This window comes from Rousettus aegyptiacus, unplaced genomic scaffold, assembly GCF_014176215.1.
Source record: "Rousettus aegyptiacus isolate mRouAeg1 unplaced genomic scaffold, mRouAeg1.p scaffold_m13_p_1, whole genome shotgun sequence".
NCBI lineage: Eukaryota > Metazoa > Chordata > Mammalia > Chiroptera > Pteropodidae > Rousettus > Rousettus aegyptiacus.
The window spans coordinates 3,974,609-4,000,590 of record NW_023416284.1 but is presented as its reverse complement, the minus strand read 5'-3'; the positions used below and the strand labels follow the sequence as shown (position 1 = coordinate 4,000,590).

Genomic DNA, 25,982 nt, shown 5'->3' with positions numbered 1-25,982 from the left:
TGTAGCTGTGTGTCCTCAGGCAAGTGGCCCAGCCTCTCCGGGTGGCACCTGACCCCTCGGGGGCCCCGTGGTCTTAACATTCCTCGGGTCTGATATAAGGCCCTATAGGGAGAATTGGCACTGTGGCCGTGGTGGGGCCAGGCTGGCCTCCTTGGGCCCACAGGCTGGGAGCGGGTGCCTGGCTGGGGAGTGCACCCCGACTTCGGGATGCCTGGAGGCACCAGAGGCCAACTCGGGGCACGAGCCTCCCTGGATCTCCGGAAGTGGAAGATCAGTAGCTTCATAAGGCCACGGACAGCTCCCATGGGAGAAGGGAAAGAAAAGGTAACCCCAGCCAGCAGCTGCGAGTGTGGAGCCCGGGCCGCTGAGAGGAACAAAGGGAACCGCCACAGCAAGGCAGGATTTCTCCATGGCAACCGCCGGGATGGGCTCAGCATCCATCAGTTTAGGGGACGGTTTCCATGGCAATGCTCGCCTGGCTGTGCTGAATCGTTCTGACGCGCGGGCACCTGAGGCTCTAATTGCAGCCTCTTCTGCCTGGTGCAGCAGGAATGTCCGTGGAGGGCGGTGACGCAGAAGGGCTGGGGGAGGGGACGGCGTAACAGATGCCATCTGAGGTCTCTACACCCTGGGAGTGCTGAGATAAAGGACCCAGCTTCACATGCACCAAGGACAGGTCCAGGGTGTGCGTGTGTGTGCGTGTGTGCGTGTGCTGTGTGCATGTGTGTGTGTGTTGTGTGCATGTGTGTTTGCATGTGTGTATGTGTGCATGTGTGTGCGTACGTGTGCGCGTGCATGTGTGCTGCGTGTGCGTGTGCGTTGGTGACCAGCTGCAGCTGGAGGTGGAGAGGCGAACAGAGCTCGGCAGTGGGAGCAGCCTGTTGGGGGACACCCTCCGAGAAGAGACAGCAGGAGCGCCCTGGTCTTCGTGTTCCTGCAAAGTGGGCGCCTCGGCACCAGGAATTTTAGGGCTGGTGGGGCCTGAGGGACTTCAGCCCGACGCCTGGGTCTGCGTGTCTCATGCAGAGCCCTCCACGAGCTTGGCAGAACCGGGCCGGACAGGGCTCCAGACGAGCAGGCCTCTTGCCTGTGCAGAGGGGAGGGGCGAGCATGCCAGCTGGGGGGCTGAGGGCGGGGAAGGGTCTGCAGAGGTGCTGGCTCTGCAGGGGAACCCAGGAGGCGGTGGCCCTGCTGCTGAACTGGGGACAGTGGCTGGGGTGGGACAGGATGGTGAGGAAGAAGCAGCCAGCAGAGCGCCGGGGCCTCTGGAGAGGTCTCACCTCGCGGCCAGGGTCACCCAGGGTCACCGGCTGGGTGGCGTCTAGGCATTTTCCAAATCGAATTGAATTTGAGCTGCTTTTGTTCCTGGGCAGCTGGACTCACCGAGGGCTTTTGGAAAACCAGGCCTGGACGCTCCCTCTGCGAGGCGCGCGGACCACCGTCCCTTCCCCGTTCCCGTGCTGCCCTCCCGTGGCCAGCTGCCGAACTGCCTTTCTCGAGGTCTAGCTCGGGGATCTGCGTGTGGGTGGGCCCTCGGGGACACACAGGGCCTGCGAAGGGCCCCCTCTAGTGCCTGCAGGCCCAAGGAGGCCGGAGTGCGGCCTGACTGACCCAGAGACCTGCACGCTGACCCAGCAAACGAAGGGGGCGGAAGAGAGAGTCGCTGCCCAAACACTTGGCTCAGTCCTTACTTCCCCCAATGCGGTAGAGACAGGGAAAGCAGCCCCCTGCCCAGGTCCCGGCCAGTAAGCGTGGGGCCAGGGCTGGAATCAGACGGTCTGGCCCTGGCCTCGTGCTCCTCGCTATACAAAGCAGCTGCCTCTGGGCCCCCGAGGGCGTGTGTAACCACGCTGTGCACGTGGTGCGTGGGCACGCACTGCTCTGCCTAGACACCTGCCAGGATGCTCATGTCTGAAGGCTGGGCCACGAGTCGGGCTCGCGTGGCATCCGAGAGCTGGGGGCATTTGCACACAGATTTCACCTTAGCTTTGCCATAAAGGAGGGGCATGGAGCAGGTGTGAGCTTCCTGGCCAAGACTGTGACACCGAGGCCCCTTTGAGGTCATACACGGTCAACCAGGGAGTGGTCTCTTTCCATGGCCATGGCAGGAGGACGTGAAAAGGAACGTGGTGGGCCACGAGCTGTGATGGCCACGCAGCGCTCACCGGTATTCACTGATTACATTCTACGGGCAGGTACAGTTGTCACTGCATCTTACAGGTGAGGAGACTGAGTCGCAGAGAGGTGAAGCCACGGCAGAGTCAGGACCCACACCTAGGAGTGTCCCCTGAGATGCGCCCTCTACCATGGGACCTCACTGTCCCCGTTACCAGGGCCCCATCTCTGAAAAGCACTTGGAGTCTCCGAGCGCCCCGCTAACCCTGTCCTGACTTGGACATTGTCCCTGGGAGCCCCTGCCGCCTCCTGGGTAGGGCTTTGGCCAGCTTCCCTGCACTGCCTGTGCCTGGGGACCTTTGTGGGGTCTGTGTCACCACCTTATGATGACCCAGGTGACTCGGGGTCTTTCAGGAGTGTCCCTTCCTCGGTGTCCTGGGCAGCACTCTCTGTTCTGGCACCTAGGGGACATGGCAGTGGCACCAAAGAAGCTGTGGGTGGCCGCCAACTAGGGACAGGGTGCAGATCTGGGTCCCAAGCACCTGGCAGGCGGGCTGGCTGGGCGGAGCTGGGGCGTGTGCCTCAGGGGGCCACGCAGTCCCCTGCCTATGCCATTCCACGTCAGAGAAAGGCAAGCGTTCCTTCCTTAAACACTTTCGTCATCGTGGCAAGACGGTTTGGAGCAGTGACTCCAACGTCAGAGCTCAGTCCCTGGACCCGAGACGGCCAGGGCAGGGGCACAGACAGGAGGGCCTGGGTCGCATAGCAGGCCCTGGATTTTGCAGAGGCTGGGTTTACGCAGGAAATCTCACTGATGACTATTCGGAAGCTGTACCCTCCTCTGGGTTTGAGGGGGATTTGTTTTGTTTTGCTTTTCAGTGAAGTAGATCAAGAGCAATGGATATGCATGGTCTGTGGTGGTGATTTTTGCTTTTTTTTCAACAGCCCTAGGATTCTCCCCCTCAAAAAAAAAAAAAAAAGGGCAAAGCAAAATGTAAGTGGGATCTTGACACATGAGCCAGGTGTCAGCGGACAGCCCTGGCTAGAGCTGGGAGGACCCCTGACTTTAGAGCTACTCGCTGGGCTGGAGACAGGGACCCACTGCTCAGGGGGGTGAAGGTATTCCAAGTGCCCTGGGGTCAGCCTGGCCAGTGTGGTCGTGAAAGCCCCATGCAAGCGAGCTCCCCCTAGCGGTGAGCTGGCGGGTGAGCAGGCGAGGCGGGCGTGGGGCGGCGCAGGCGCAGGCGCTTACCTCTGGGTAAGACCACTCCGGGGAGTAGTCCGTCACCATGAACACCCGTCCGCTCTGCTGCAGCATCCCCAGGGTGCCCTGGGCCGAGGCGGCCGAGACCACCTCGGCGACGTGCATGTAGGCCATGGTGCCGGCCGCGCCCTCGGCGGCGCTCAGCTGCAGGGCGCCCTGCTGGGGGCTGCAGCAGGGGATGCACATCTCGGCTGGCGCGAAGGGCGCGCGCGCCCCGTCCTCCGCCTGCGACAGCGCCGCGCCGTCGCCCGACACCAGCTGGTGCCCGTAGATGGTGCCGCTGCCCCCCTCCACGGAGATGAAGTCGTTGATCAGGTCGGAGAACTGGTTGCTGAAGGAGATGTCGAAGTGGTCCAGGCTGAGCTCCATGCTGGAAGCGCCGCCCAGGCCCGGCTGCGCCGCGGGGTACAGCCCCTGCACCACGCCGCCCGGCAGGAGGGGGACCCCGGCGCTGCGGATGACCCCGGGCGTCTCGGGCTGCAGGTAGTGCTCCGAGCTGCAGGCTTGCAGCTCCCCGGACTTGATGAGGCCCTCGCCCCCTTCGGCCACTTGCGACGTCTCCATGTTGACCTCGCCTTCCGCCGCCATGGCCGGGAAGTTGGCCTGGAACTGCATGAGGTGCAGCGAGGACGCGGACTCCATCCGCGCCTCCACGTGGCCGCTGCAGGAGCTGGTCTGCGACGACGCCTCCGTCTTCACGGGGGGCATCACGAACGCGCCCCCAGAGTCACTCAGGCCGCCGTGGGCGCTCGGCTCGAGGGGTAGGGGCTTGCTGGCGTCCTGCAGGAAGAAGCTGGGGGAGGGGGTCTGCTGCACATGGGGGCTGTGGCCCGCCTGGCTGAAGCCCGACGCGTAGTCCTTGTTCGAGTCGATGGCGCTGAAGTCCATCTGCTCCAGGGTGGTGCTGGGGCTCAGGCCGCCGCCGGAAGGCAGGAGGCTGGAGCCGGCGGTCAAGGTGAGGGAGCTGGACGCGGCGGACGAGGAGTACGCCTCTTTGGCCATCTGCTGCTCGAAGGACGTGTCCTCCGTCTTGATCTCCTTGGTGAGGACCGTGGTGAAGCTGAAGCCCCTGTCCACGGGGGGCGAGTGCCGGACGTTGGTACTGACCATCTCGGCCTTCAGGCCTCCGCCTCCGTACGTCTGGCCCTGCTTTGGGTTATTGAGGAAACAGTCGGGGTCAAAGTTCATGGTGGTTTCTGGAATCTTCCGGCCACCATCGAGGGTGGTGGAGAGGACCAGCTCTTCGGACACGTTGGTGGGCAGCATCGACAGGCTCTCCGAGCTGCCCGTGGTGGGGAAGGCGAACTTGTGGCCGTCGGAACTCACGGCCAGGACCAGGCCCTGGGAGGCGTCGGGAGACAGGAGGTGGTGGTTGGGGCCGGCGGTGGGGGACATGGTGTACACGGCCTCGTTGGTGACCTCGGACATGAACACCGTGGCGCTCTGGGACAAGCTGCCCATCACGGAGGCCACCGCCATGCTGGACACGCCTGTGACCACGGGGCTGTCCGCCATGTCGGGGTCGCTGTTGAGCCCGCTGCTGATGGACACGGGGGAGCTCTGGGTGGTGTCGGGCACCTCCACCTGGTTGGTGGAGGACACCTCGGCGCTGTTCTGGTGCAGCAGCACCGGCTTGGCCACCTTGCCGTTCCTCTTCTCGCGGCTCGAGCCCTTGCTGTGGCCATGCTCGTGCTTGCCCTCCGACACGTCGTTGTGCTGCACCTCGGCATGGCCCCCGTAGCCCCCCGTCCGCGGCTCCACCTTCGGCGAGATGATCCGGTGTTTGGCACTGTTACACTTGTGGTGCACGCTGCTGCCTGCTCCTGCGGGGGTCGGGGCACACACACACACACGTGCACACACGCACGCACACGCACACGCACACAGAGAGAGGGTCAGAGCTGGGCCCGCAGCGGACGCTGTCTTTGGGCAGCTGGGGCCTCGCCAAGCACCCCCCTGCCCAGGAGCCTGGCCAGACCACCCATCCTCTGGGGCCCACACGTAACAGACACTCAGAGTCTGGGGCGCACTGCCCCTAGGCTCTGTGCTACTGTCCTCCGGGCCAGGGCCCCTTCTCCCTGACTCACTTTCTGCAGAGGTACAGTGAGGCCCCCGTATGCGGAGGGCAGGGGAGGAGAGGCCGGAGGGAACGCTGCCCCCCAGGACGGCGCCTCCCCCCTTCAGAGGTAGACCGTGGTCACTGGAAGGGCTCTGGCCAGCCTAGCAATGGGGACAGGGTCCGTCTCCCCTCCTCTGAAACTCTCTGTGCCTGATCGGGCCACTCAGCACTCTAGGAAGCCCCTGTCCCCTAGGGGGTCCAGTAGGGAGCCACCTCTGGGACAGGGCACTGGCGGCTGGGGGTGGGGTGGAGGGCAGGGCACTCTGCCCGGATCGGCGCTCGGGCCCAGGACCAGGAAGAGCTCTCGACTTTGCTCCGGAGGCAGAAACGTGGTCGGCGCCACCGCGCTCTCCTTGGCCACCTGGGCCTGCCCTCAGCTCTTTGTGGGACAAAATCCTTCCAAAACACCTGGTTCAGCGACAGAGAAGAAGAGAGCCTCGAGCTCAGAGTCTGCCTGAGCTTGGCGAGTCCCACTCAGGGCGCCTCCCCCGAGGCCTCCCACTGGCGGCCGGGCGGCTTTCCTCGCCCTGGTCCCCCCCAGTCCATCATTATTTTCATTCCGTCTGATAAGGGTCACTTGCTTCTGACAAGAGGGTGAATTCTCTCCTGCACCTGTTACTGCATCGCCACGGAGGCTCCTAAATGCAGGAAGACTTCGCCGGGAGGTGATGCAACCCTCTAGTGGAGGGAGGGGCCTCGTTATTCTCGGAGGAGACGGAGGTTTAGGCTGCGGGTCCCACCGACTCGGGCCGAGCTTCCTGAGCAGCCCATGTTGGCCCAGCGCCTGGGGACCTGGGCCTCCGGCTGGCACTACCCGAGGTTGTGGGGCCTAGAGGGGGCCTGGCAGGAGCTTGCAGTGGGTGGACAGAGGCCTGAGCCTCAGCCCCACACAGCTCCCCGACTCCTAGACCGAGCTGACTCCCCGGAGCTGCTCTCTCCGGCCCAAAGGGGCTGTCCTACCAGCTGGCCAAGTCTGTCCTGCTGTCGCCCGGCTTCTGACCCACCCCCTCCCCTTGCTGGACGGCACAGCGACCCCGGAGGAGGAGAGCCTTGCCCGCTGGCTGGCAGAGTCCCCCGGGCCCCGTGGCACCCGCCTGCCCCCCGAGACCCGCTCACCCAAGCTGCCGGTGCAGAGGCAGCTGTGTGTCCGCGGCTGCGGCTTGGTCTGGTGGCTGTCGAGGATCTGCTGCACCAGCTGCTCCACCGAGAAGCCCGAGCTGCTGTTCCCATTGCTGCAGGTCCACTTGATGCCGTGGACTGCGGGAGAGAGGCGGGGCGGTCAGGGGCCGGGGCTGCGGGGAGGGCGGCACCTCGGCCCACCCTGAGCAGCGCCCCCTCTCTGCTGGGAGCCCGGCAGGGGAGCGTGAGGAGGGAGGCGGGAGGGCCAGGCTGCCCTCCCCCCAGACCCGCTGCCCTGGGGAGCTCTGTGCTCTCCCTCCCCTCCCTGGGGTGTCGTCTGGGGGGTGGACCGCCCGGTGATTCGCTTTTGTCTTCCCCAGGTCCAAGTGCACCAGGGCGGCTTGTCAAAGGGTCCTGGAGTGGAGGAGAAGGGGCGAGGACTGGGGAGGAGAGGTGATGGGCGGCTGAGGGGCCACCCCAGACGGCGGGGCCTGGAGACCAAAGAGGAGGCGGAGGTCGGGGGTCTGGCCCCGAGCAGGGTGCCGGGGAGGCCGCCCAGCCCGGGAGGGGAGCCCTGCAGCTTCCTGCTCTCACCAGACTTCTTGGCCTCAAGGAGTTGGTGGCAGGCCAGGGAGGGGTCGAAGGGGATGGGGCTGAAGGTCCGCATGGCCCCGAGGGCGGGTGCCCACCGAGGACTGGCCAGCGGGTTTTGGCTCAACCCTCCTGGCCCCTGGATGTCTGCTGTCCCTGGTGTTGGGGTGGGGAGCCCCGAATGGCTGAAGGTGGGCTTTCCACCTTCCCGGCATGATAGGGCTGGAAGTCTAAAATAAGCGGACTTGCTCTGCCGAGTGTGTGGACGAGCTGAGTCTCATGCCCACTCTCTCCACTCTCCTTTCTCAGCGGGAGCAGACCCGGCCGAGACGGAGCTGAGCCCTGGGCTGGCACCTGGGCCACATGGCACAGCTCAGCTCTCTCTGATGGCTCTGGTGGGGTTCGGTCCCAGAGGCAGTGGAGCCATAGCTCCGGGGGCAGGGCTCCAGGAGGGACCCGGGCTGCTCACGGCGGGAGCAGGCGGTCAGGACGGAGGCCGAGCAGGGCCCAGGGTCACACGAGGGAGGAGGATTCTTTTCTCCTTCGGCTGAGCTTCTCTCACACGGACCCCAGGGGACACACTGCCGCCACCCGCATCACCTGCCCTTGTCTGTGAGGACACAGACGCACCAGGAGGCTGTCTACGCACTGGGTGGGTGCTGGGTCTGGTTCATACCTGGATTTGAGCCCAGGTGTAGGTCTGTACTTGCTGTGTGAACTTGGGCAAGTCACTAAACCTTTCTGAGCCTGCTTCCTCCTCTGTGAAATGGGGATATGACAGTATCCGCCGCACAGGGTGGAGACACCCGCTCTACCTCCCGTCGGGTGCACCCAACGAAGGGTCGCTGTGCTCACAACCGTCCACGGTGATGACGGTGACGATGCTGACGATCGTGGCACGCGGCGGGCCGTGCTGGCCATGCCCTGCAGCTTGGGGGGTGCCGTGGGAATGGGGATTCCTGCTGAGAAATCCACGGGCGGCTCAGCCCTGGCACGCTGCGGGGGTCCGTGCGGTCCACCTCGTGCCTCTGACCCTGGCCAGTGCCTCTGCACAGAACTTCAGGGGTTTTTCAGAGAAAACCCCGCATTTGATGGTTGCGGTCTGCCGAGCATCCCTTGGGGGGCGCTCTTTTCTGTCTCTGTGCACCTGCCCCGGGTGTTTGCTCACGGTCCTTGCCTTCCTCCCCATCCTCCAGAGGTCCCGGGGGCTCGGCCTCCAGCGCCAGCGCCAGCACCAGGCCCTGGTCCTGGTCCTGGTCCCAGTGTGGCTTGGATTCTGGCAGGTATTCGAGGGGACGGAGGTGGTGCTGACGTCTTCTGTCCCCAAGCTAGCTGAGCTGTCTGCGTTCTGGATTTCATGTCGTCTGTGCCTGCTCAGCGATCTCTGGGCGAAGGGGGGTGGCACCTTCAGGGGGTGGCGGTGGCTTTACAGCCCACCTTTCCCCAGCTGGGCAGCCTCTGCCTTGGGATCCCTCAGGGAATTCTCTGGTAGCCCCAGGAGGCCTGCACTCCTGCCGGCCCAGGCCCGCTTTGTCCCCGGCTGCGAGCAGGGAAGGCCCAGCCTGTGAGCTCGCCAACCTCGTCATAGCTGTGGAGCCCTTTGCTCCTATAAACCTTTGCCTGGAAACCCAACGCGGAAGACAGACGACAGCAGAGGGTCCCTGGCAGAAGCAGGAGGGCCAGGGGCCCACCTGCCAGCCGTCTGCGTCCTGGGGCCGCCTTGGCCGAGACCCGACTCCTCACGTGACAGAGAAGAAAACAGAGGCTGGGGGCTGGGGGGCGGGGCAGGGCTCAGGCCTCAAGGACCCGCCCCCCTCCAGCACGACAGCACAGGCAAACCCCGTCCCGCAGTCTGCCCTCTGCCCCAGCCCCGGCCTGGAGATTCTGATGTCCTTGGTCTGGGCCGGGGCCAGGCTTTTTTTTTTTCTTTTTCTTCCTTTATTTCTTTTTTTTTCTAAATACTCCCCGAAGTTCCTCAAATGCAGTCAGCGAATGAACACACAGCTCTATCCTGAGCCCAAATTCTGCAGGTGCTACAAGTCTGGGAGAAGAACCCGCCCCCGTCCCCCACCACCAGCCAGCCCATCGTGGGGGCGTCTACTCCAGGGCGACTTTGAACAAACGCTCATCGCAAAACCAGACCAGGTGTCCTCGGGAAAACCCTCCCGAGTCTGAACCAGGTGAGCCCGTCTCTGGTTCGGGCTGCAGGGCCACACCCCACCCGAGGGTCTTGGGTCTAGCTGGAGGGTCCTGCTGTTCTGAGCAGGCCCCGCCCTGGGCTGAGTAGGTGCTCAGACCCGGCCCCTCCTCCAGCCCCCACGGGGGCGTGGCTACTGCGTTCTCTCTGCTCCCGCTCGCCTCCTCCTTCTGTGAAGGTTATAAAATGAAAACCCAGTGAAGGGTGACAGATTGCAAGCCAGAGAAGTTCTGCATGCTTCATGCAAATTACCCACTGTCTTGGCACAGGCGATATGCAGATTGGCTCCCTCCCCCCAACCCCCGCCCCGTGTGGTGGGGGGAGGGCGGAGGTGGGGGGGAGCCCCCTCCTCGGAGGTGGTGAGTTGTTAGTACTGAACATCACATACTATCAAGACGGCTTTTAACATGTCATGCTCCGCTTCCCGCCACGTAATGCATCAGCGGGACGGGAGAATTCCACGGGGAAAAGAGCGGTTCGTGAGAAGAAGGTTAACAGGCGCCAGGCCGCCCCGCGCCCGCCCCGCGCCCGCCCCTCCCCCTTCCCAGAGGCGGCAGAAGGGAACCGCATTCAAAGTCCACGCGGATTAATGGATTAACCCGTAAGGTCACGGTTGGTCACGCCTGGGGGTGGGGGGTGCAGGAGGGGAAAAGGGAATTCCCAGAAAAGACACCTCCCGGTGCCTCTGGGTCACATCAGTCCCCTCGGCTCACGGAATCTTGCTGGTGGGCACCGGCTCCTCCATCCCAGGCCACAGTGGGCCAAGTGTCCTGGAGGATGTCTGGACTGTTCCGGCCCAGTTCTGCCAAGATCCTGGCGGAGGGGCCTCTCCTCAGCTCCCCCACGCACCGGGCCGTGGTTCCTGGGCTGCTCAGGTGTTGAGGGGGGGCCCGTGCCCACAGGGGAAGGGACCAGAGAGGTAGAGGGTGGTGTGCCCAGGCCGGGCCGGCTCCTCCACCGGCTCGCACAGCACGGGGAAGGCCCGGAGGGCCGAGCGAGCCGCTGGGAAGCGGGGTGCTGTGGGTGCTCCTGTGGCTTCCCCACCCGTCTTGCCGCCGTGTTGGGACGCACGCGCCCGGGGCCCGACGCTGGCCCTGGCTGGGCTGGTCCTCAGAGCCCAGGCCGGAGTGGCCGTCGCAGGAGCCCGATGGCCCGTGCCCGAGGCTTACCCTAATTACCACCCACAGCCAGGCAGCAGCATTTCCACTAATATGAATAATCAAGATGAAATCAATGACAGCAGCATGTGGCCGGGCTTTGGAGAGCATCTTCTGACGAGCAATTTACTCGAGAGGCGGCCGCCCGCTGGGAGGGAGTAACTGAGATCTGGAGGAAGGGGCTGGGCGGAGGTGTGGGGCGACCCTGCCTGGGCTGGCTGCCCGCCAGGGGCTGCCTGGGTTACGTCTGCTCTGTCCCAGCCTTGGGGGGCAGGTGGAGAGCTCTGGCCAGGCAGGACAGGCCTGAGCCCGGGCCAGGCTCCCCTGACGCCCCCTGCATGGACGGAAGTGTCCCCCGAACATCCTTAGGCTGAAGCTCTGCCCCTGATGTGACTGTATTTGGAACTGGGGCCTTTCAGGAGATGATTAAAGTTAAGTGACATCATGAGGGCGGGTCCTAATTCAACAGGACTCGAGAGGAAGGGACACCGGGACTGAGCGCACACAGAGGCCACGCGAGGACCCCGCGAGAAGGCGGTCGTCCGCGAGCCCGGAAGCAAGGCCTCGCCGGACACTGACCGCCTGCCGACCCTGCCCGTGGACTTCCGGCCTCCAGAGCCACGAAGAGATGAATTTCGATGAGAAAATTAATGCACTGAAGCCTCCCCGGCTCATCACCCACCCTGCTGTCCCCTGTCCTCTCTGACTACAGAAGGCGGGAGTGGGAAGGGGACAGAAACTCTGAGGCCTCTGGCTCCTCCCTTGTGACCTTTCTCACGGGGGGCTGGGACCCCTCAGACCAGAGGAAACCGGCCGGGCCTTCCGGGATGCAGGGTGGGAAGTGGGAGTCGGGACCTGCTGTGGACCTTGTTCCTGGAAGACACAGAGCCAGCAAGGAGGGCGGGGGGTCCTGTGCCGGGGGAGTCGCAGGCCGGACCTGGGCTGCTGGGGTTCCCGGAGGCCTGACCGCATTCATCATGGAGACTGAGCTGAGTTGAGGGGAAACTTCTTCTATAGACAAGAAACCTGAAGAAAGACTCCTCCCAGAGAAGGTGGGACTCATGTAGGCGGTGTCTGGTTCCGACAGGGGCTCCTTCCCTCGCTTTCCAGCGCTTAGGGGAGGGGCGGGGCTGGGGAAGGGAACCCAGCGAGTCACAGACTAGGGCCCAGGGGCGGCTGTCTTTGGTGGTCAGTGGAAGCCACAGATGTGCACGCCCCACTGTGGCCGCCCTAAGCCGAGGTGGGTCCTTAGCGAAGGGCAGGGGAAAGCCCTGGGCTTGGCCTGAGCTTGCTGTGTGCAGGGAGACGGGGCTGCGACTCAGACACACCAAGAGCCCACAGGAGGCAGGCTGCCGGGCCGCGCTGGCCTCGCACGCCTGCGGCCTCGGGATGGCCGCTCATTCCTCTTGGCCTCAGTCTCCTCATCCGCACAATGGCCCGCCTGACGACGTGTCACTATTCTGCAAGGGGCTTTAAAGACATACAGATTGGTGGGCCCCACGGCCAGGACTCTGATTTGCCAGCGTCCGTCCATCGGAGAGCTGAGGTGGGGTCAAGGGCCCCGGGGGGAGAGGACCCTTTCCGCTCTGAAACGTCGTGGCTGGGACACTTTGGAGAGGAAGTGGACGAGGAGTTAGAAAGGCGCGCTCGAGGACCGGTGAGAGCCAGCTGCCTGTCCCCCTTCGTCTGAGGGGCGGTACCTTCTAGAAGGATGACAGGACACGTCAGCTGGAGCGTGGGTCACTATGGTAACAGCAGAGGCGGCGCCTGCTGAAGCGGACATTTGGCCTTCTCTGCGCAGGAAGAGATGTCCTGGTGCTGTGGTGAGCCGGGGACCAGCGGTAGGTATGTAGGTGACATAGTCTCCCCGACAGAGGCCTGTGGGGTCCGCTCCCTCTGTGCCCCAGTCGGCCTGGGCTCATCCTGCCCTATACTGGACACTCGTAAAGACCCGGACAGAGGGCGGCCGCTCCGCTCACAGTCCAGGCCAGTCACCGTGGAAACCGACGGGGTGCTGTGGTCATTCGGCCGGGCAGCTGTGTAACGCGGGGCGTGCCCAGGCCAGCGGACACGCGTGGTCACACCGCGTGGTCACACGGCGTGGTCACACCCTTTAGGAGCCACACGAGGGGGCGGGGCCAAGGGCCTCTGGGTGCCTGAAAGAGCCCAGTCGGGTTCCTCCGCGTTGTTGACACAGGAACGCTGTCTCCATGGCAACAAGGTCAGTGGGATCCGGCGGCTGCTTTGGCGTGATTCTCACTGTATTCTTGTTGACAGGAATCAAGGCCCTGCTTCTGAGTTCCTGGTTCAACTGGACAACATTTGCACTAGATTCAACTTCTTACATCCAGACACCCGCCTACGACTCAGTTTCTTCATCTCGCCCTGAACTCTCTCATTCGTCGTCTTCTGGTCCTGAAGCGCCGGGGACATACGTGGTGTGTCCCGAATGGGCTTGTGACTCCTGGTTCCGAGGGTTGGGGGGCGTGGGGCGTTGGGGTCCCCCAATGCGTCTTCTACCAGGAGCTGTGGCCTCGTTCCAACAGTAAGCATGCCCAGAGAGGGCAGAGGGCCTGAGGACATCCCGGGGCCGGGTTCCTCCAGGCGAGGCCGACCTCGACCTCGGACGTGGTGGAGGAGGCGGGGGAGGGGCATCTCACTCTGGCGCCAGTACAGCTCCCAAGGCAGGAGATCCCGGCCACGTGGGGATGGTGCTCCCCGCGACTCCGCACTTGGTGGCCTCCTAGGGGCTCCCTGACAAAAAGCACGTGGCCGCGGCTGAGTGTTTCTGAGCCAGCCCTGAGCACGACCTGATTTGCTAAGCGGCATCGTTCGCGAGGCCGGATTCTTCTGGCGGCCGGCAAGAGCGTGGCCGCGCTCGAGAATCTCTGCCTGTTAGTGACATGGGGGGCAGGTCGGCCCGGAGGGAAGAGCTGTCGGCAGCTGTCTCGCTTCCTGGAGCCACGGTGGGGCTCAACTGTCGCCCATCCTCCCAGGCCCCGCTCAAGGGCCGAGGGGGCGTGAGTGACCGTCAGTCCGAGCAGCCCCGCCAGGCCACTGGCGGTGGGGACAGGGGACCACGTGGGATTCCACACAGTTCCCATCTCGCTTCTGGCGAGACCCTGGGCTCAGACGCGGCCTCCACGTGCCCGGAGGTGGTGCCCGTGAGGCAGGCAGGCGCCACCCAAACAAGTCTCTGCTTCTCGGCTCCCATTGATGTGGCCCAGAACCTTTGATTTTCAAAGAGAAGCTGAAAATCTGGAGAGTTCAGTGTTGGCAACGGACGGGAAGTTTAACGAAACCACCGCTCAGCGTCGGCAGGGCTGTGTCAGCTCCCAGGGGCGGGCGGGCAGGCGCGCGGGCGAGCCCCACACAGAGCTGTCCCTCCTCAAAGCTCGCTGCAGGAGTGGGGGGTTACAATGGAGCCGGGAAGTTTGTAATGGCCTGGGGTGCCTGGTGCCCAAATGGCCCCAAGTGGCAAGTAGCCAGAGAGAGAGAGAGAGAGAGAGGAAATCAAAAGAAGTGTTTCTCCTTTAGCTCTCCTGCTTGGGGGCCAATTCAGCTAAATACAATTTAGCCAGAGGGAGAAAGACTCATTTGCAAAACAAGCCTGGATCCTCCCAGCACAGCAGGGCACAGAAGTGAGTCCCAAACTGAAAGCAGCCTTGCCTTCCAGGCCCACTGCCTGCCCTGGGCCAGGCTGGGAGGTGCCCAGAAGGCGTTCCAGCAGGAGTGGGGGCCTCACGGGGACCCGCGTCACCTGCTCCCTGTGCCTGCAACTCCTAACTAAAGGGACAAGCGAAATGGTCAGAGGAGTACCTTCTGTCTTGTTTATGACTCCAAACTCTACAGACACAGCCAAGAGCAGAGCCTTCCAGGCCTCGTGGGCTCCGTCCATGGATGAGAGCCTCAGCTCTCAGGGACAGAGCTGCTGTCCTGGGCCCTGGGCCCACTGTGGGGACACCGATGGGCTTCCTGTTACGGCCTTCCAGGGTTTCTTACGAGTTCAAGTCAGTAAGTATCTGGCAAGAGCCCATTATGCGCCTGGCATCAACATCCACCTTTCAATCCAAGGAAACTTCTAGAGTAGCTCCTCTTAACCCAGAGTCTATGGAAAGACCTCACAAGGTCCTGGCACACCCAGGAATTATTCACCAGGTTATTCGTGTGTGGTCCGGACCAGCATGGCCTCCGGCGTCTGCCTCCTCCCTACCCTGGTCGAGAACCAGCTGATGCTGAGGCCTGTGGCCTGCTCCCCACGACAGGGCTCCTGGTCGGCCTCTCGTTGGAGTCTGCGTTAGGCTGGGATCTCCCCAGAAGCCTGAGAATTGGGCAGGGGCGGGGGGGAGAAGGCACAGCTTCTCTGGCCGCCCTGAGCCCCGGCGGTGGGCGACCCGGGTGCACCCACGCGCATTCCTGACCCCAGGCTTCAGTCCTACCCTGAGAGTCTTGCTTCAGACGTAGGGGCGCTGGAACATGCTTCCGAACGGACGTTTCTGGTCAGAGGAGGCCCTCCAACCCTTTCTGAGGGCAGCCTCTCCTCTCCCAGGCTAATCGCCTGCCCCCCCTTTTACTTCCCATCCCCGGCGCCCCTGCTCGCGGCCTCGGGGGCAGCACCTCTGGACTCGGTTTGCTAGCTGCCCCTCCGTGGCCCACAGACTCCGGCCGAGACTTGGGCGAAGCCGCCAGCCCCTCTGCCTTGTGCTTGCCAGGCAACCGCAGACCGAGTCAGGAAGGGTGAGGGATACACCTCTCGCCAGGGCCGAAGCCCACCACCCCCCCATCACAGAGCAGGCCCTGGATGGCCTCCCACCACCACACCCCAGACACCGGGTCCCCGGGGGGCAGGGGCGGGACGGTGCCCCACGTCCGCGGGCGCCGGACCCAGCCTGGGGAGTCCCCTGCACCCGGAGGATTCTCCTCTCGGAGCCGCTCTGCAGCCAAAGGCCACCAGGTGGCGCTCATGGACCAGGAACAGCGTTTGGTGCAGGGTCGGGAAAGGAAAGCCTTTGTTGATTTTATGTCTTGATATTTCTATAATCACCAGGATTACAATCTAAGCAAAAAAGCAAAACAAATAAACACTGCCCCTCTTCCTGGATCTTTGGTCTTTTTCTGGAAAATTATGTGAAAACAACAGCCGCGTTGACTGCACAGCCCAAGGCTTGGGTGTTGCAAGAGTTGAGGGCCCCTGGGGGGTGCAGGGGGCCCTGGGGACTGGGGGCTCTGTTGGCCTAACATGTGGGGTGAGGGGCTCCTGGAAGAGGCGGGTGCCTGCCAATCAGCCTGCTCGCTTCCAGGCTCTCTGCCGCCTCAGCCACTTCTCGGTGACGTGGGGTTCTCTGCCTCCAGCTGCCCTGGACTTGGCCAGGCTCCTGGCGGCTGCTGCCCTGGCCCGACCGTCACACAGAGGCTGGGATCGTGCTCTTCCGGGCAGTGCCTGGGCGGGAGCTGAGGCCCTGGCTCCTGAACGCACCAACAGGCTGCAGGTGCCCAAGGACCAAAGGTGACTGGGTGACTAGGATTGCTGGGGGCCAGGGGAGCCCACTCAAACCCCACGCTCGACATGGGCTCCACCCCCTTCAACACAGCCTCTGCACCTGCAGCCTCCACATGGCCTCCACCACCATACTGAAGAGGGACGGGCTTCGCGCTCACCGTCGACGTGGCCTCCACCCCCACTCCACGTGGCCGCCATCCTCAACCTCGACGTGACGGCCAATCCTACTATCAACGCGGCCTTTTCCACTTTACCCCTAACATGACCTTTGTCCCTGAAATTCGGCATAACCTCCGTCCCCTCCCCCTCAGCGTGGCCTCCTCGTCATGGCCTCCACTCCCTCTCCTCACCGGGCCCCCTGCCCCCTACCATTGACGTGACCTTTATCGCCCGTCCCTCGACACGGCCTCCACGCCCGCTCGCTGGACGAGGCTTCCGTGGCTGCTACCCGCCCTGCCCCGAGAGCCTGGGAGGGGCCGCGGCACCGGCACCTCGGTGCCCCATGGCGTGTCCACCTTCACCCCAGCCCCTCTTCCCTGCCGCTCCCCGCGGACTGCCTGGTCGTCTCCGGGCCCCACGCGCTCGGCGAGGCCTGCAGGAGGATTGTTGACCGTTTTGCCCTTGCTTCTTGGATTTCTAGGAACCTGAAGGCAGAGCCGTCTGTTTCCCTCCCAGGGCCACGTGCTTCGGACCCGGGGGCCAGGGCGGCTTCTTGGGTTTATCTTCCTGAGGGCGGGGCCTGGGAGTTCTCCCTCAGGGCGACTCCCCCAGGGCCAGCACAGAGCGGAACTCAGAGTGGGCACTCCGAAAGCTTGTTCTCGTCCAGTGTAGGTGGGTGCAGGAGTCCCTGGGGGACTCCGGCTGGCCTTGGGTGCCCGCCCTCAGCACAGGGCTCGGCCCGGGCTCAGCGCCCGACCTCGATAAAGAGAGCCAGCTTCTGGCTCTGCGTGACTTTCCTCACGGCGTGCGGCTGGGGGGCTGCAGCCCCGACACTTGCATACTTTATGTTCGCGATGGCATTTGACAGCCACAGGGCCACAGGGAGGGACCACCACCCTCCTCCTCCGAACCCCAGCCAGTGCTCCTGCTTAGCCCACCCAGCGCTGCTGAGGACACCGTCTCGGAGGTCTTAACACCCTGAAGCAACAGCAGGGGGCCCTGGGGAGATCCATCAGAGAGAGTCAAGCCCAGAGGGGGGCCCCCTATGATCTCTGGAGTCGCAGAAGCTGGAGGAAGGCCCAGGCCAGGCTTGGCAATGCAGGGGTGTCTGGTCAAGCAGGGTGCTCAGGAGGAGCCCCTGGAAGGGGACAAGTCGGACAAGATCGCCTCTCAGGGAGGGGCCGTGAACGCAGCTTAAAACCCAAGCCGTCATCCCTCACTCTGGATGCCACGAGCTCACCAGCTGCTAGCTGGGCAGTGGCTGGCACGCCGGTCCCCTCCCGGCCGCCAAGGAGCGGGGCAGGGCAGGAAGCCGTGGGCACTCGGAGGAGCGGACCTTCTCCAAGGGAACCGGCTCTGAATGGAGCCAGGGGTGAAAGGTCGGGCGCGGCGGCTCAGCAGCAGGTTCCGGGCCGTGAAGGTCACCGAGCCGGTCCCCCGCTGCAGCAGCTCCCTGGGGCCGAAGCTCGTGTGTCTCAGACCAGCTGCGTTGGAACAGACCCCAGAATTTCCAGGATGACACACACTGAGCTTTGTTCACTGGAATTTGATCGACTCCAATCCCCCGGATGGGGACTGAGTCAGTCATCCTCAGGCCTTGAGCTGAGCTGAGCAATTCCAAGCTGGGGCCCTGCGGGGACACCCAGCTGGAGCTCAGCTCCACGTGGCCCTGAATAACTCACACGCAGAACCTATTCCCCAAAACACGTTAGGCTGGTGGTTCTCAGCGAAAGACGACACTTCCCAGACTCCCTTGCAAGTCGGGGCTACCACATGACCAAATTCTGGCCAATGACATATGGACGGAAGTGTGGTATGCAGCTTCTGGGCCCTGTCCTTAAAGGCAAGAAACTTGCCTTCCACTTTCTACGCTTCCCCACTGGCTGGGATGCGGCTGTGACGGCAGGAGCTGGAGTGGCCGTCCTGGACCATGTAAGAAAGGGCCACACCCTAGGAGTGGCAGAGCGACCGGCTGGAAGGAGCCCAGATGGCTGACCCCCGACGCTGGGGCTGTCACATCAGCCTCAAGAGAAACGGCCTTCTATTTCGTTTAAGCCACCGTTCTTTCGGCCTTGGTCAAAGCAGCAGGAGCCGCATGCTGACGGCCGCAGAAGGGACCGAAAGGGACAGGAAGCGTTTCGGAAGCGTGGGGGTCGCTCATCAGATGTCACAGTGCTTTCCCCCACCATCGCTGTGTTCCCCAGATTGCAGGTTGAAGGGAAGCCCCCGTGGGAGCCGGGGACAGAGCTGCAGCGGTCAGGGCGAGTTCGTGGGAGGGGCTCGTCTCACGGGCGGTGTCTGCGAGACCCCCCAGGCTCCAGAGCAACGGGCTCCCCCGCCCCCCGACCTTGCAGCGGGTGAGGCAAAGGCTGCGGATCCGAGCTTCCCTTCGCCGCCACCGAGCGCAACATTTTGATTAAGCCGCTGACAACTCTGCTGCAGGGCAGAGAAATTTGGAAACACCAGGAAATCAAACTGTGAAGTCTTCGAAGGCGCGCGATTCGCGCGAAAACGCGACGCAGCGGACGCGCTCGGCGCCGGCGCCGGGTGGCGCGGCTGCCGCTGGGAGCGAGCCCGACGCCTTCTTGGCGCCCGGTCCCTCTGCTTTCCCCGCACACGGTGCGCGGCGGCCTGTGCGCGCGTTCCAAGCCCGCCTGGCACCGGAGCCCCCCCCCACATGCGTGCACACGCATGCACACACAATGGGCACACGCACACGCACGCATGATGCACACATGTTGTACACATGCACATGCACATATGCACACACGTGCACGCACACATGATGCACACACGGGCACATGCATTCGGGCACACATGTGTGCACATGCACACACATGTGCGCACACACGGGCACATGCACGCACACACACATGTGCACACTCTGAGCGACTGCTCGCTGCTCCGCACCCACCCCAGACACGGGAGAGCCCAGAGTTATTAGATTTCTGGGAAGCTTGCTGTAGTTTCACATAATTTTCTTGATGCGCTGCAGACTTCTGAACAGGCGTTTGGCTCCCTCCAGATGCGCATCCGAGGTCCAGTTTCCACCCCCCGGAGTCTTGGGACTTGGTCCCCTTGCCCATGCAGAGGGGGACTTCCTGCCTGACTCAGGCGGGGTCCGCAGGGGGAGGGGGACTTCTCCAGGACAAGGCCACTGCTGAGGGTCGGGGGCGTTGTGAGGAGGAGAGGCGATGGGGGGAGGAAAGGGAAGCAGGCCGGCAGGAGGGCGGGACGGCCCGGGGAGGACACGGCGGCCCCGGGGGAGGGCTGCCTGCGTGCACGTCGGAGCGGGTGAGGAGGGTCCAGGCCTAAACAGAGGCGTCTGACTGTGGCGGCCACCCCGAAGGGCATTTCTGCCCTCAGGTGGTCCCCTTGACTAACCTCCAGCTCAGGTGGTCTCCAGGAACTTCCTGGGAAATGGGGTGACACAGTGGCCTCGGCCCCTTGGGCCTGGGTCCGCAGAAGCCCAGAGCCAAGCTGGGCTCAGCCGAGCTGGCTAGATGCTGTTGGTCTTGGTGTGGGCACAGCCAGGGTCTTTCTCTCATTTTACAGAAGCAGAATTGGGGTGCAGAGAGGGTGGGCGACTGGCCCGAGGTTCACAGAAGCGGGACGTGTGCCCCATCCTGGCTCCCAGCTTTGACTCTACTGTCCTGGCCTGGTCTTGGGGGTGCGGGGGCGGGGGTACCACCAAGCAGCCCAGCCCCCAGGGCCTGGACACGGGGGCCTTGGTTCCTTGCTCAGGCCCCTGCAGGGAGTGGACCAAAGCTGGGTCCAGTCACTTCCCACTCGACTGTCCCACAAACATTTACAGACGGCCTCGCACGTGTCCAGCTCTGCGCAGGGCCCCGAGGAACGGTGGAGGACAGGAAGGGCTCGAGGGGATTGGCTATATTGTCTCCCACATTTCTGGGTGCTCTGCCGAGTTTGAGGAGGCTCGCGTAGCCCCTTCTGGCTTCGGTCTGGTGTCCCCCTGGGGGTGGAGCCCGGCTGGGTGGCCGGGCAGGGCCTATGGCTGAGACGGAGGGATGAGTTGGGGTGAGCAGACGGAGATGGGGAGGATGCTCCATCCTGGGGTGCGGGTGGCTTAACAGGAAGGCTATGTCAGAGGGGCACTTAGGGGGTCCTGCTGGACACGGCCTGAGCCCAGGAGGCCCCTGGTCTGCCTGGTTCTGGGTTCTTGGTGGCGGCAGCAGCGGCAGCTGCAGCTGTAGGCGGAGCCTCCCTGCGGGCACTTGGCCCAGGAGGGTGGCATGGGAGTGACCTCCGTCTTGGGGTCCACCGTTGGGCTGGCTGGGGTGTCGGCCCACTGGGGGCCTGTTCCCCCACACACTCCTGTGTCCCTCCTGACCCCCACCCCCAACCTTGAGGCTGGAGGGGGGATCCCCCGTCTGAGCACCGAGGAACCCTCAGGACGAGCTGGTCATTGCGGGTGCCACCTGGTCGCAGCTCGGGCACGCCCAGCGATGGGGGACCCCCTGCCCCCAGGAAAGGACGTTTCAGTCACTCCTGGGTTATGGCGCCCAGTGGCTTCTTCCACACAGCTCCGCTTCCAAGGGAAGCGCTGACCGCTCTCTGAGGTCCCGTCTAATGACAGGTCTTTGTCCTGAGCTTGAGGTCCGTGTTCGGGAACCCCTAGGCCTTGTTTCCGGCGCTGGTCAGCCCTCGTACTCTTCCTGGGTCTGGCAGATCCACGTCTGTTCTTCCTGAGCCAGCTGTCCAGGAGGCCACAGAGGCCACCGCAAACCCCCAGAGGCGGCTGGGAGCCATGGCCCATGGAAACCAGGCACCAGCCGCAACCCGGCTTTCTGGATTCACTGGGTGGTTTGTATTCAGTGATTTGCACCTGACAGATGCTTCCGAAAGCATCTCTTTGCTGACAAAATGAAATCCAGCTCGATTACCATCATCCGTGTGCCGCCCGCTCTGGGAGCCGAGGCCAGCGCCGGCCAACCCCTCCTCAGCCCCAAGGGCCTTTCCCTCCCTGGACCGCCATTGCCCCCCGTCTGCAGCCCACGAGACAGCCGTCCCCGGCACTGCTGGCTCTCTCCTCCTCCCTGATGTGGCCTCGTGCCTCTGAACCCCACTTTTCTCATCGTGACGTGGGCCTGACATTCTGTGCCCTGGCTGTGAGGGAGGGAGCTCGTGAGGATCGCGCAGAAGTGGGATGGCAGTGGTCCTTATAAAAGCTAAGCTCATGGTGCCGCTGTCATCCGAGCGGAGAGCGGGGCGGGGTTCCCACAGCCGTGCGCCCGAGGCCACGGAGGCCCCCCCGGCCCCACGCGGACGACGCGGGCCGCGCGGCCAGCTACTCACACATGGGTTTCAGCTGCCCGATGAGCTCCTCTTTCGTCCACTTGGCCCACTCCTTCTTGTCGGTGTTGATGGAGCAGAGGATGGGCCCGCAGGGTTTGCCGCAGTCCTCGATGGCCGGGACGTTGAGATAGTGCACCAGGACGATGTCGGGGTTCTGGGGGGAGAGACAGAGACTGGCAGCATGAGGGAGGCACGGAGCCCGTCCGGGGTCGCCCCCCAGCAGGTGCAGACAGGCCGAGGGGCCCCCACCCGACTTCCTCAGCCTCGCGGAGCCAGATGGTTCCCTGCCGTGGGGCCCGTCCCGCACGGAGTCTCCGGGCTCCACCCACTGGAGGCCAGCAAACCCAACCTCCGGCTGTGACAGCAGGAAATGTCTCCGGACACTGCCCAAGGTCCCTGGGAGACAACACTGCCCGTGTGACAACCTCCGCTCTCCACACCAAGAACCACACAAGCGGTCAGACGCGTCTCTAGCCCCACGTCCTGGACCTTGAGCCGATGCCTGCCCAGGAGCACCGGGCGGGCCCCACGCTTTACACGTCTGTCCTCGCAGCTCCGTGAATGTCCCCACACAGGCATCACCACCCCTTCTTCCCAAGGGGAAGTGGAGTTCCCCGGGGGTCAGGCACCCCGCTTCTCGGTGGACGTCCCTCTGCCCTTCAGCCCGCGGTCATCTCTCGGCACAGACAGGCCCAGCCGCAAGGCACGGTCCTTCCAAACCTCACCCGGGAGGCGCTGTCGCCCACCCCCTCCTCGCAAGCCTCATTGAGGCTTGTGCATGAGAAGGACCCGCCAGGCGGAGACCTAGGCGGCACGGTCTGGCCCTAAAGACTTCTACAGAAACGAGTCAGCCTCTTTCCAGCAGACGCGATGCTGAGCGCCCTCTGCCCCTTTCTGCCCCCCACCAACTCTGACCCTGACACGGCCACGGGGCTTCTGTCGGGGTGGGTGGCGGCTACGCAGGAAGGGGCACACAGCCCCCGGTGGCTTTCTGTGGCCCTCCAGAAGGCAAGGCCATTTTGGGGGGGGGGGAGGGGGGCACGTCAGGCTTGACACGTTTGTTTAAAAGCAATCGTGTCACTTCGGGATGCATCCGAATAAACCCAGAAGCTTCTACGCCAATTGGAAGGTATTTCTTGAACCGTATGAGGAAACGAATGATGGCAAATCAAGATGCTGCGGGAAACCGAAAGAAGCCGCGTGGAACGGGCCTTCCCGGGCCTGTCCGCCCCGCTCTTCCTGCCGGATGCCCGACCACGGGTCCTGTGGGCATGGGGACCCCGGGCACGGAGGAGGCTGGGGCTTCGGCCACCTTTGGGGACACGGTCGGACAGAGCAAGAATAATAAATGAACGTGTGAATCAATCAATGCATTAATAAATAGACTCGAGACGACACGTGACCAGTGCAAGAACGTTGACCAGCATAATTTAAAAAGATTTTCAATAAGGGTTGAAACATAGCGTTTTTTTTTGTTTTTTTTTTTCCTCGCCAACGCTCAGTTAACCAGGAAATTAAATCAACACGACCAGGAGCCTTTCTCGTTAATGGCGGCTTTTCTGGATGGCCGTAATCACGCTCCTTAATAATGATGATAATCCCTGCCATCCGCGGGCACTGCGTTCCTTCAAAGCACTTTCGGCCTTTATTGTATCTGGTGCCTCTGTCCACAGTGAGGAGGCGGAAGCCCAGAGATGTCGTGACCGGCCCGGAGCTGTGTGCCTGGGGAGGGACAGATCCTGGGCTGGAAGCCAGGGTTCTGACTCCACATTCGGGTCCTGCCAAGACACCCAGCGGCCTTTTCCCTTGGCCTAAGTGCTTTCCCGCCTCGTACTTCACTCCGTCCTTGCTGTGCGCCCGAGAGGTACGTGAGCAGTAGATCCGCTCTGCTCATCGCGTGGATGGGGCGGCCCAGGAGATCTGGGGCGGTGCGCCTGAGCCCCGCCCCGTGGGCGTCCTCCGGGCCTGCGTCTGGGCTGGGAGGGCCCCCGCTTGAGCCTGTGCCTGGCCAGGTGACAGCGCCAGCTGCTGAGCAAGACAGGCTAAGGATCAAAGAGCTGCAGGGGCCAGCAGGCCACCCAGGGCTTCCTCTGATCCCAGCCCCTGGAGCAGGAGCTGAGCCCCGCAGGAGGGGGCTGGGATGTCGGAAGCCTGGGAGATGGAATGCAGCTTCCTGCCCCGCATCCCCACTGAGCGCCTGGCACAGGCCGTGGGAGACCACGGGGGAAGGAGGACAGGCAGGGACTTGGGGAGCAGAAGGCCGCCTTCATCACATACTGAGACCCCCGAACCAAGGGTTCCTGCACGAGCGCCCCCAGAATCCTCCAGTTTCAGGAAACGCCGCCCCTTCCTTCGGGGCCCGGCTGCACTTCTGCACGACCAGCGTCCACCTATCTTTTGACGACAAGCACAAGGCTCACCTCCTCCTCCAGGAAGTGCTCCTTGATGCCTCGTCCTCCGTACCTCTACCACAGCAGGACGGATACCAGGTTTGCGCCCTGCTAGTTTGTACGCCTCCTATACCTCCTCAGTCACAGGGACAATGCCCCGGCCTAGCACAGCACCGGCAACGACCACCGCTCAGTCCACGTTTGTAGCCCTGAACCAGGCTGGCTCTGGACCTCCCGGCCTCACCCTTCCCAGGCTTGTGTGCAGCTGACTTTCGGATTGACGAAGGGCAAACAGCCTTTCTGACCGTGAGGTATTCCCAGGAGGCTAAGAGGCAGGACTGGTTCCTAACCTTTTCTGAGTCTAAGGCCTCTATGAGAATTCAGGTGGCTATGTATACTTCACTCCCAGCCCCGAAAAATGCCCCAAGGCACATCGATGCCACCTGCCAAGCGTTTGCAGAGCCAGAGGTCAAGAGACTCCAACACCTGTAACCGGTGACTTGGGGTTCTGGATCCTTTTGAATCGGAGAACCTGCCCAACACGTTGGACCCGTTCTGAAGCTCACCCCGGGCCTCACGCCTCTCGTGGGGGCCTTGATACGATTAGGAGGACGTCCCAGCCCCTGTGGCTTTGGGATTAGGAACCCTGGGAACAGGTAGTGTCACGGTTTCTGTCCTGATCCCAGACTCCAGCCCGGGGCCTGCAGTTCTCACAGCTAAAAAGTCCCCAGTTGGATTTTAAGTACTGACTTCCTGGCTCGGGGCTGGCTTTAAGACACAGAGTGATTGAGGTATTTTTGGAAATTTGGGGCACACATCGCTTTTTGGCAATGTGATTTTATTCATTAGTTGTACATTTTATTGGTGTTTTTGGCAGGAAAATGTATTAGCTGTAGAGTCTCCGTGTATCGGTTTCACAGAAAGCTCACTGCGTCAGGTCCCTACCGAGTGTGCCTGGCCTGGGGGACATGGCCAGGACACCCGTGTCTCCGCTCTGACTGGCTGTCGAGCCAGCTTGCCTCATCTTCCCTGGGGTTCCCCACACAGAGCAGGCCTCGAGGGCGGGGGGTGGACAAGAGCTTGTCCACAGGTGCCTCCCCGTGCTATGGAATTTCTGTGAAGATGCTAGAAGCTGTCCCCCCAAAGCGAGCAGGACCTTCGAAGGTGACCCCCCCCCCCAGAAAGTCCAGGAGGCCCGGCCTGTGTTCAAGTCCTGGGGGAGGGAGCCCAGTGGGGTGGGATGGGGCTGTGGAGGGGAAAGCGGAGGTTAATGCGAAGTCTCGAAGAAGTTCCAGAACCTTCTGGAAACAGCTGGGAACTCGGAGGTCCCATCCCTTCCTTTTGGTGCCTCAAGCGCCTCATCTGTAAGTGGAAAAAGGGCCCTGCCTTCCTCGCCAGCCGGCCGTAGGGACCTGCGCCGGGGCCTTTGAGAGGTGTGCAGTCCCACACACACAGATGGTCCGCTCTGCCGGCCGCCGGCTGCCACCGAACCCGACACCAAACCAGACTGGTGTCTCTCCGGAGAGAACGACCAGAGTTCAGCTCCTGGCAGGCATTTCACCCAAAACGCACGCGTTCGCGGAGCAGCCGGTCGGTTCCGGTGTCCCTCTGCCGGGCTCGGCGCTGGGTCACGGTCCCCGGCACCCCCTGGCGCCCTCGCCCAGCCCCGCGGCCCTAAGCCCCGGCCCCCGCATTCCCAGGATTCCTAGCGCGCCCTCTCCAGCCCCACCTGTCCGCTCTGCTCCAGGCTCACCTGTCCCGCGGCCCAGCTCCCCTTGGGGCCTCAGGAATAACCCCAGACTCCACGGGCCGGGCCCCAAGGCCTGCCCCAGGCTCCCACCCCCACCAGGGATATCACCGCCTCCCCCCGCAGGCGTCCAGGTCAAAACGCGGGAGTCACGCTTTCTGCTTGCCTCTCCCTCTCCCCCCTCACCTGGTGATGGCTTCAGTTCTCCCTCCCACGCCAGCCTGGCCCGCCCACTCCGCCCCGCGCCCCTGAGAAACGGACCCCGAGCCCCGGCTGCTGCCACGCGGACCCTGCGCCTGCGTCTCCTG

The 25,982-nt window shown here is 63.4% G+C and overlaps 1 protein-coding gene across 12 annotated transcripts in view; it reads right to left on the bottom strand.

The window, feature by feature from the left end:
* The window catches only part of CAMTA1 (calmodulin binding transcription activator 1), a 731,085-nt gene that overhangs the window by 79,788 nt on the left and 625,315 nt on the right, over positions 1–25,982 (bottom strand). For all 12 annotated transcript variants that reach the window (XM_036228256.1, XM_036228241.1, XM_036228246.1 and 9 more), the window contains 3 exons: positions 21,538–21,691; positions 6,615–6,755; positions 3,368–5,202 (listed from right to left, as the gene is read on the bottom strand). In XM_036228256.1, the coding sequence (XP_036084149.1) occupies positions 3,368–5,202; positions 6,615–6,755; positions 21,538–21,691 (2,130 nt within the window). The remainder of the gene's footprint in view (positions 1–3,367; positions 5,203–6,614; positions 6,756–21,537; positions 21,692–25,982) is intronic.